Source organism: Salvia hispanica, chromosome 6 (assembly GCF_023119035.1).
Source record: "Salvia hispanica cultivar TCC Black 2014 chromosome 6, UniMelb_Shisp_WGS_1.0, whole genome shotgun sequence".
NCBI lineage: Eukaryota > Viridiplantae > Streptophyta > Magnoliopsida > Lamiales > Lamiaceae > Salvia > Salvia hispanica.
In genome coordinates, this window is record NC_062970.1 from 26,778,194 (window position 1) to 26,787,191 (window position 8,998).

General features: G+C 40.2%; 2 protein-coding genes across 3 annotated transcripts; both read left to right on the forward strand.

The window, feature by feature from the left end:
* Positions 1 to 2,862: 2,862 nt before the first annotated feature.
* Positions 2,863 to 4,846, forward strand: LOC125193514 (beta-amyrin 6-beta-monooxygenase-like). Its single transcript, XM_048091327.1, has 3 exons — positions 2,863 to 3,787; positions 4,052 to 4,239; positions 4,325 to 4,846. Exons 1-3 carry the CDS (start codon positions 2,863 to 2,865, stop codon positions 4,622 to 4,624), a joined length of 1,413 nt encoding a protein of 470 aa, XP_047947284.1. The 3' UTR covers positions 4,625 to 4,846.
* Positions 4,847 to 6,832: 1,986 nt separating this feature from the next.
* Positions 6,833 to 8,413, forward strand: LOC125192038. 2 transcript variants are annotated; one of them, XM_048089493.1, is made up of 3 exons: positions 6,833 to 7,272; positions 7,368 to 7,452; positions 8,103 to 8,413. In XM_048089493.1, exons 1-3 carry the CDS (start codon positions 6,904 to 6,906, stop codon positions 8,111 to 8,113), a joined length of 465 nt encoding a protein of 154 aa, XP_047945450.1. In that variant the 5' UTR covers positions 6,833 to 6,903; the 3' UTR covers positions 8,114 to 8,413. The 2 variants fall into 2 exon arrangements, with proteins under 2 accessions (XP_047945450.1, XP_047945449.1); XM_048089492.1 differs by having other exon boundaries at positions 6,834 to 7,272; positions 8,114 to 8,413.
* The last annotated feature ends 585 nt before the right edge of the window (positions 8,414 to 8,998 follow it).

Here is an 8,998-nt window from a genome sequence, read left to right on the forward strand (position 1 = left end):
CTTGTTTTTAGTTGTTTACTGTTTTTAATATTTACTGTTTTCAAAAAGTTTCCAATAATTCTTGCTTCTCCAGATAGTAATTGAGTTCTAGTAGAAGATAGATACTTTGTGTACATCTTCCCCGTGTTCGATACCCGGTACTAACCTTTTGCTATACTATACCTACTCTGTATACTTGCCTAGGTATTTATAGTGCAAATAAAAAGTGCATCACGAAGCCGGATAACGGAAAAGCGAAACTACTTGAAAACTAAGCAGTCGAGGTGGGCTTTACTCTAAAAACTCTCTTTTATTTTATCAAAATGTTGTTTGGTGTTATAAGGGTGGTTTAACTGTTATGCCATGCCTATGTTTGTTTTAATGTGATGTTGGATATGCTTATACGAATTCGGGTCTGAGTATGGGCCGCAAGCCCTACCAGGCTGTGTACACGATGGGATCGGGAGCCGTCCTTGCTAGTCGGCCGGTCTCGTGGGCGAAAAGTGTGGCCACACTTTCGTCGCACCATGGAATATTGTGATTGTTATTCTGATGAGAAAATGGGGGATTATTTTGACTGGCCAGTCTATGAAAATATATATTTTGTGATACTTGTGATATTTCTTTTATAACTGCTTAAAACTCGAGTTCACTTGGTAAGGGTGGCATAACTTATAAAACGTTTTGGCAATGAGCTCACTGAGTATTTCAAAATACTCAGCCCTGCATGTGTTTTCCTTATGTGCAGGTTGAACGATGGCGAGTGGTGGTGGGTGTTGAGCTTGTTAATTAATTAAGAATGGTGGTTATGAACTTCAAGTATAGTTGTGTCTTCATACATATCTATTCTTTCTCTTGGTCGTTTTCCGCTGAATTTCGATACACTTTGGAATTTGTTTTGAAACCTTTGCATCTTGCCTTCGGTTTGAGGCCTTAGCCTTTTCCTTGTGATTTCGCCTTGGATATTTCGTCGTACTCTTAAGATATTTTGATCGTCATTTATGATACCTCTCTTTTCTTTAAACTTTTAGGAAGTTATGGTTTTAAATACTCTGATAATTCTTTCGATTCTTTTGGTCAAGCCTATGTTTACTTCTTTGGAGTCTGTTTGGGTAGCAGCCGCCGTATTTATTGTACCCTAGGAGGGCGGGCTGTTACAGATGTGCTCGAGATTATTGAGTATAGAGGAAGCTTTGTTTTGCCTTAGGAGTAGAGCACTAGTGTTTGATTTTATTTCTTAACTTATGTCAACATTGAATTAGTGGCTCATGTTATATCTTTTGGTTTTGGTTTATGCAATGAATGACTGATGAGATTTTGCGAACTTATATCATAAGCTGATTTCATGCTAAAAAAGAGAGTATAAAATTATTTCTCTAGTGGTTCAAAAGCTGAAAATTCCCGTGTGATTATATTTCCAATCAATCAAGATGTAACACTAAGAAGAACCACAAGTTGTACGATATAAAAAACACGATTGGCACGTGTTCACGCAACAATTGTTACCGATTGCACTAATATGAGTTACTCCCTCCGTCCGCGAATAGGAGTTCTGTATTTCCATTTTGGTCCGTTCGCAAATAAGAGTCATAGTTCATAATTACCATAAATGGTAAAAAGACCCCACATTTCAGTACACTAGGGGTGCTTCAACAGTTCTCAGGTTCTCGGTTCGTCCGGTTCGGAACCGGAACCGACCGGTCCTAACCGGGAACCGGATTGTAATTCAATTTTATTTTTTTATAATTTAATATACTAATAAATCTAGTTTAGTTGAATTAATTTTGAATTAAAGTAAAATAATTTGAAACATTGAGTGATTTTCAGATTTAAACTAATCCATTTTTTATGAACTAACTGCAAAGAGTAGGACGTCATAAGTTTGTTTTTAATTTTCAAAAGAACTTATACAAATACAATATCATTTCATATGATAGAAATTTAAATTTATAACAAACTTATGTAACAATTCATTTAACATACGATTTTAACTTGTTTGTTAATAATTTATTAACTGTTCTGTTATAAATCAAAAAGTCACAACAAGATCAATTAGTATTGGAAATTCCAATGAATATTTGGTTAGCCAAAAAAAGGAAAATGAAATTCAATTTTAAAACTAATTTTTTTTTTAAAAATTGCTAAGTTTAGAACTCCTATTTTTGTATTAGAAAATTGCTAACATAAACTAGTGTGACCTACTACACTTGGCATCACTGTTATCCATATATGAATATTATTGTATTGTCGGTTTGTATTTTTTGTGTATTTATTTTGAATTTTTATGTATTATTTGTTATATTTCTAGATATTGGATTATTATTTTTTTAGTATTGAACTATTTAAAATTATAAATAAATTCGGATTAAAATTACACATCGGTTCAGGTTCGGAACCGGAATCGACCGGTTCTGCGATTCCGAACCAGAACAAATCGGTTCCAGTTCCGGTTCCGATTATAGGATTTATGAAAATTTAAAACCGATTAATCGGTCCGGTTAGAACCGGAACATGCCGAATAAGCATCTAAGTACCACTATTCGCGGATGGAAGGAGTAATAGTTTAAATCTCAGGCATTCTAACCGGAACCGGCCGAATAAGCATGCCTAAGTACCACTGCTCGCGGATGGAAGGAGTAACAGTTCAAAAATCTCAGGCACTTGTGTCGGTGGTAGGATTCAACTGCGGCGTGCTATCATAGGAGGAATCTCTCTCACATAAACAACCATATTTTCTATTAAATGAGTAATTCATTAGTTTGACCTACTAAAGTTTTTAAATGTATTAACTAATTATTCAATAATATGAATCCCAGCTGGCTGGCTGGAAATTTGCAACATTTAAAAATATACCATGATAGCTGTACTTTCTTGAAAACAAACATGGAGATTTGGGCAATTTTAGCATATTTTCTCCCTCTTTTCCTTCTTCTTTTCTCGATCATCTGGAGAAACGCCTCCGATGATCGAAAAAAACTCCCTCCCGGCTCCCAGGGCTGGCCGGTTCTAGGGGAGAACCTCAGGTTCTCCCCCAGCCCAGAGAAATTCGTCGCAGAAAGAATGTCGAAACACTCCCCGGAGATTTTCCAAACCTCGTTGCTCGGAGAGAAAATGGCAACTTTCTGCGGCGCAAAAGGCAACAAGTTCCTCTTCTCGAACGAGAACAAACTCGTAACCTCGTGGCTGCCTCAATCCTTGATGAAAGTGCTGACGTTCGCCGAGACAGCCAAGAGCAACGCGGACGGGCATTCCGCCTTCACGCGCATCCTCCACCGCGACATCTTCTCGCCGGAAACCCTCAAGAAATACGTGCCCGAGATGGACGCGCTGGCGCGTGAGCACATGGCGCGTGACTGGAAGCCTAACTCCGTCGTGACGGTTCTCCCGGCGTCGAAGAAGTACACCTTCGAGCTAGCGTGCCGGATATTCCTGTGCGAGGCCGACCCCGAGCGTGTGAGGAAGCTCTCGGAGCCGTTTGCCGTGGCGATGAAGGGGCTTTTTTCGGTGCCCGTGGATCTGCCCGGGACGGCCTACAGACGCGCGATTCGAGCGGGCGAGGCTTTGAGGGAGGAGCTGATGAGGATGGTCGGGAAGCGTAAGAAGGCGAGGGACGAGGGCGAGGCACGGGACATTCTGTCGAAGATGTTGATGGAGAGGAATGGAGATGGGGAGTTTCTGAGTGAGAAGGAGATTTGTAACCGTGTAGTTGGTATGCTGGTGGCTAGCTATGATACAACAAGCTATGCGGTTACTAGTGTCATGGATCATCTTGCTCAATTTCCCCATATTTACAATGAGGTCTTCAAAGGTAATGTTTACTTTGTAAAATACTCCCTCTACCTCTGTCCATGATTAAATGTCCATATCTGATCGACATAGGTTTTAAGAAATTGCTTAACTTCATAAAGTAAAATAGGTAGGAAAAGTTACTAGATTAATGTGGGCCCTACTTTCGTTGGCAGACAGGACGAAAAAGGAAAAATGGAATAATTAATGGTGGACTTAGGGAGTAGTTGATAGACTAATTTTTGTAGATGGACCAAAATGTTAGTATCTGTTTCAAATGAAACAGAGCAAATGGCTATAGCAGAGACGAAAGGCCCTAGTGAGCTGCTGACATGGGATGATATCGAGAAGATGAAGTACTCATGGAACGTCGTCCGTGAATCCCTCAGGGTTACGCCTCCTGCAGCCGGAGCATTCAGGGAAGCCGCAACTGAATTCACCTATGCAGGTTTCACCATTCCTAAAGGATGGAAGGTATCTACATATTTTATATTTTTCTTCTTTAATTTGTTTGTATATATACTCAAAATTCAGTATTAGAAAAATCATAAATTTGCAGACGTTCTGGACGGTGTACTCAACCCACAAGAATCCTGAATACTTCCCAGAGCCGGAGAGGTTTGATCCATCACGGTTTGAGGGGAGTGGGCCAGCGCCTTTTACATTCGTTCCATTTGGAGGAGGACCAAAAATGTGCGCAGGGAAAGAGTATGCCAGGCTTGAATTGTTGGTTATGATTCATAATGTGGTGACAAGGTTCAAACTGGAGAAGACCATTCCTGATGAGAAGATTGTTTACTATGCTACACCTACACCGGTTCACGGCCTTCCACTTCGTCTTCATCCTCATCAACAGTAGGTCTTTTTTGGAAAGTAAAACACAAACCTAATGTTTAGACTTGTGCAAAGAATCTTATACACTAGTACAACTTACATCAAAATGTAGTTTGATACATTGCATTATTTGTTATATTAAAGTTATACTTCCTCCGTCCAGCAATAGAAGTCCCATTTCTAATGGGCACGGGTTTTAAGAAACTATTTGCATATAATAATAGTTGTGTGATAGTTGAATTTGGAACCAACTTATTTAATTTATATATTCAGCTTTTATACCACAATTTTCTGATTGTAGTATTCTTATTTTTTTTGTATTACTTTAATTACAATTGCATCGCTGAATCAAAGAATTCAACTAAATTGCAGGCATAATAGGGAGAAAAAACCGAGAACAAAACCCATTTCTAATCAAATTCACAAGAAATCCACACTCCAATTCAAATCCGCTGGGAATCAATTTTGAAAGACAAGATTGAATCAAAACGTTACAGAATTCAAATAAAAAAGTAAAACCCGTAGAGAGGCCATAAGAACAGATTTCTCAAGAGAAAATTTTGCAAAATTAACAGCCACTAACAATTACACTCAATGCAACAATTAATTTCACAACGGAAGATTAATGAATCAAAGGGCAGGAAGAAGAGGAAGAGAGTGTGAGGCGGCGGCGGGTGAAGGAGGCGGTGGGGACAACAAGCGAGAAGGAGGCGGTGGTGGCGACGGAGCGAGAAGCAGCGGTGGAGGCGATGGTGGCGACGGAGAGAGAAGGAGGCGGTGGGTGAGAAGGAGCAATGGAGGCGGCGGTGAATTAGGGTTTCGCGTAGGAAGAAGAGGGCGAGAGAGTGAGACCGACAGTGAGAGAGAAAGAGGGGGTTGAGAGAGTGAGAGTGAAATTAGACGTGTCACGACCACAACTCCCTAGTGCTAGTGAGCGTAGCTATTTCGTGACTAAACAAATCTCAAACATCAAGGGACAACATAAAAAGGATGAAATCACTCAAACCAAAAGTATCAAAGGCATATGGGTACATAATCAAAACGTGATCAGAGTATCAAGACTAGGTTCAAAGCTTGCTAGTACATAATTCTAGGTTTTGCAGCGGAAGAGTCCAAGACAAAATAGCACGTATGAAGACATACTACTTTGGGCTACCTAACTACTTATTTAATATGCTTGTCCCAACACCTTCGCCTGCTCGTCCACGTTCAACCTGCACATTTGAAAATAACATGCAGGGCTGAGTATTTGATATACTCAGTGGGCACATTGCCAAAATAGTTTTATATTTTAATTGTCAATGCCACAGTTGAGTGATCACGGGGTTTTACTTAAAAGACCCGAGTCACTAAAATACTTTTCCTTTAGTAAAGATTTGATTGCGCAATCACGTAACATAGATATACCATATCTGAACCTTGTGTGAACCGGGAATGTGGCCACATTCCACGACGGTCACTGGACCGGCCAACCCCTTTTGTTAGCTCACGGTCCCCTCATGTGTACACTAGTCCGAGTAGGGTTTGCGGCCCTACTGGGACCCGAATTCGATTTAACTAAATTGGCATAGCCAAGCAGATAGGTAATCATAAAACAAAACATGGCATGACAATATACTTGAGCAAAGATTCACATTTTCATACTGAAATCACATTTTGAAAGAAATGCCCACCTCAAAAGCTAACGCTCCTTCCGGAATTTCCTTAACTCGGTCTTAGATGACGTTCGAAGACGTCCCTTTAGGAAATAAAAGATACTTAATTAGATTTTTGAGGTATCCCTTAAGCTTAGACATGAATGCATCCTAAGTGCGATGATCATTTTATTCTTCCTTTAAAATTTCTAGAAGAGTTCTAGAATTCTTGATTATTAATTAAATCAGCAGATTTAATTAAATTTGAGAAATTTATTCGCTTTACTAGAGGGTGCTACCTCCTAAGCCATTTATTTAAGTACTAAAAATTAGGCTCGAGGTCTATTCATCGTTAGCGTATTATAATTTCTTAAAATTAATCATCCGAGCACTTAAGCTAAGGTCCGGAAAAATTAGACTTATCTTCGTGGAAATAATTAGCGGACTATTAATTAATCCATAACATATAAAGGCCCATGATTTAAATAAATTCTTAGTCCATACTTTAATTAATTGGTGGCCCAATCTATTACTAGAGAGGCCCAACCAAATAAAAATAAGGGAGGCCCAATTACTCCCTACCCTATCCATCGGCCTCTCTCTCTCTTTCTCCCTCATTTCCCCCAAATCAACAAAAACCCTAAACTCTCCTCCCTCTCCTCTCTCGGCTATGTCGCCGCCTCATCCGTCGCCGCCACCTCGCGGCCGTCCGGCGAGCAGGGCTGTCGCCTGTGGTGACGCTCGGCGCCGCTCCACCCCTCTCTGTTCCTTTCTATCTCTTTTTCTTTCTCCATCGGCGGAAATCGCCGCCTCTCTGCCACCGGGGCTCCTCAGTCGCCGCCGCGACTCCGCCTTCCTCTCTGTCTTTCTCTCTCCGCCCCGCTCATGCCACCGCTGTAGCAGCGAGCGCGGCGGCGCACCGCCGCCATGCCCGACCGATCTCCTTCCTCCCTTGCTCGGTCGCCACTGCCGCGGAATCCACCGGCACTCTTCCCTTTTCGGGTATGTCGCCGCCGCCGCCGTTATTCCGTCAGATAAGGTAGGGCAATTTATTTACAGTATTTAATTATTCATCATCTTTCCCTCTTTTTGTTTAAAGGTTGGTGCTTTTAACTTGTAGCTTGTAATTGCTAGGTTGTAGTGGCGGTTCGGAGTGTGGGGTTGTCCAACGGAGAGCCGAAGCTTGCTGCCGGAAGTCCGGCAGATTCACCTCCTCCAGATAAGTTCTCCAGTTGGCTTAGTCATTAGAGTGTCTACTTACTTCTGTTACTTCATGAATTCAGTGATTTTTGGAGCATTAGTCTTTTTGTTAAGGATGGCTTAGTGGTGGAAGGAGATGTTAATTTGTTGTGTATTTATTGGTGTTACTTGGGCAGATTCTACTAACAATTATATATACACATGCTTGAAAAAAAAACAAAAAGGAAGAAAAGGGAGGTTTGGGGGAGGGTTTACTGATCTTACTTATGTTGATTGAGGCTTCTAAGTTATAGAGCTTCTATATGATGACATGAAACTTGATTTGAAGGAGAGAAAAGGGGTGGAGGTGCATTACCTCTGGAAAGGTTGAAGGAGTGGCTGTCTTTGTTGAAATTCTCGGCTATGTGCCACTCTTCACTCTCTATCTTGCTGAAAATTTGAAGTGTGGGTGAAAGGAGTTGGTGTGTGGTGTGGAGGGGGATTTATAGGCAGATGTGTGTACTCTTGAGCCTTAAATGGCTGCTGCATCGTTTGTTGTCATGCTGCAGAAAATATCACTTTTAGTGATCTCCTTGTCTCTCCTTCATGGCTGCAAAACTTGCATCTTTATGAGTAACTAGTACTAGTTATAAATTGGGGTTTGTTGGGATCTTGTTTTTTTTTTTTTACTTATTTTGTAGGTGAAAGAAAAGGCTTGGCTGCCTTGCTGCTGCTTTGAGACGTGGGCCATGCTATCCCGGGCTCGACGGCTCGTTCGGATATGGCGCGGTGGTAGTGCGGCGTGGGCTCGGGAAAAGAAATCCAAGTGCAAGCTACCCTAGACTTTATTTCCTTGAGCTTTCGGTTCATTCAAGAGTATTGTAACATTAATATCCCATCTCATCCTTTTGTAAGACCATCATGAACTTCCAAAGAAACAAATTTTTGGGCATTATGTGGACCTTTTCTTTCGGGAACACTTGAATAGCATTCCTTTTTTTATTCCGCAGCGTACATTAGTTGGTTTAGTTCGTTTGATTATTTCTTTAACTTTTACTTTGCAATTAACACTATTAAGTTCATCAAAGGCTCGAGTTCCATTTATTTTCACGAAACAAGAGAACGATAGATTTCTAGTTCGACGTTAACATATATGAAAAGATAATAAAAGAAGCGGGTGCTACATAAAGTAAGAGAATAAAATAGACATATGAATTTGGGCTAGGCTAACATGTTTTGGGCCAAAAATAATTAAGGATTAACTAAACCCTACTTGAATTAATAAATGATAATTTAAAATTTAATTTGTGGTCGTGTAGGAGTATTAGTTTTAGTAAATTGAAGGTATTAGTTTTAGTAAAGTTTTAATTATGGCCATGTAGGTGTATTAGTTTTAAAATTTTAATTGTGGCAGTGTAGGAGTATTAGTTTTAACAAATTTTATCATCTACTTAAGATGACACATTTTTCTTTTTAGTTTGCTCCAAATAAGATGACACTTTTCTCTTTTTTGAAAACTTTACTTCTTCAATTAATACACTTAACCACGTTTCTCATTCCAATTAAAATATCGAGCTCTTTTTCTC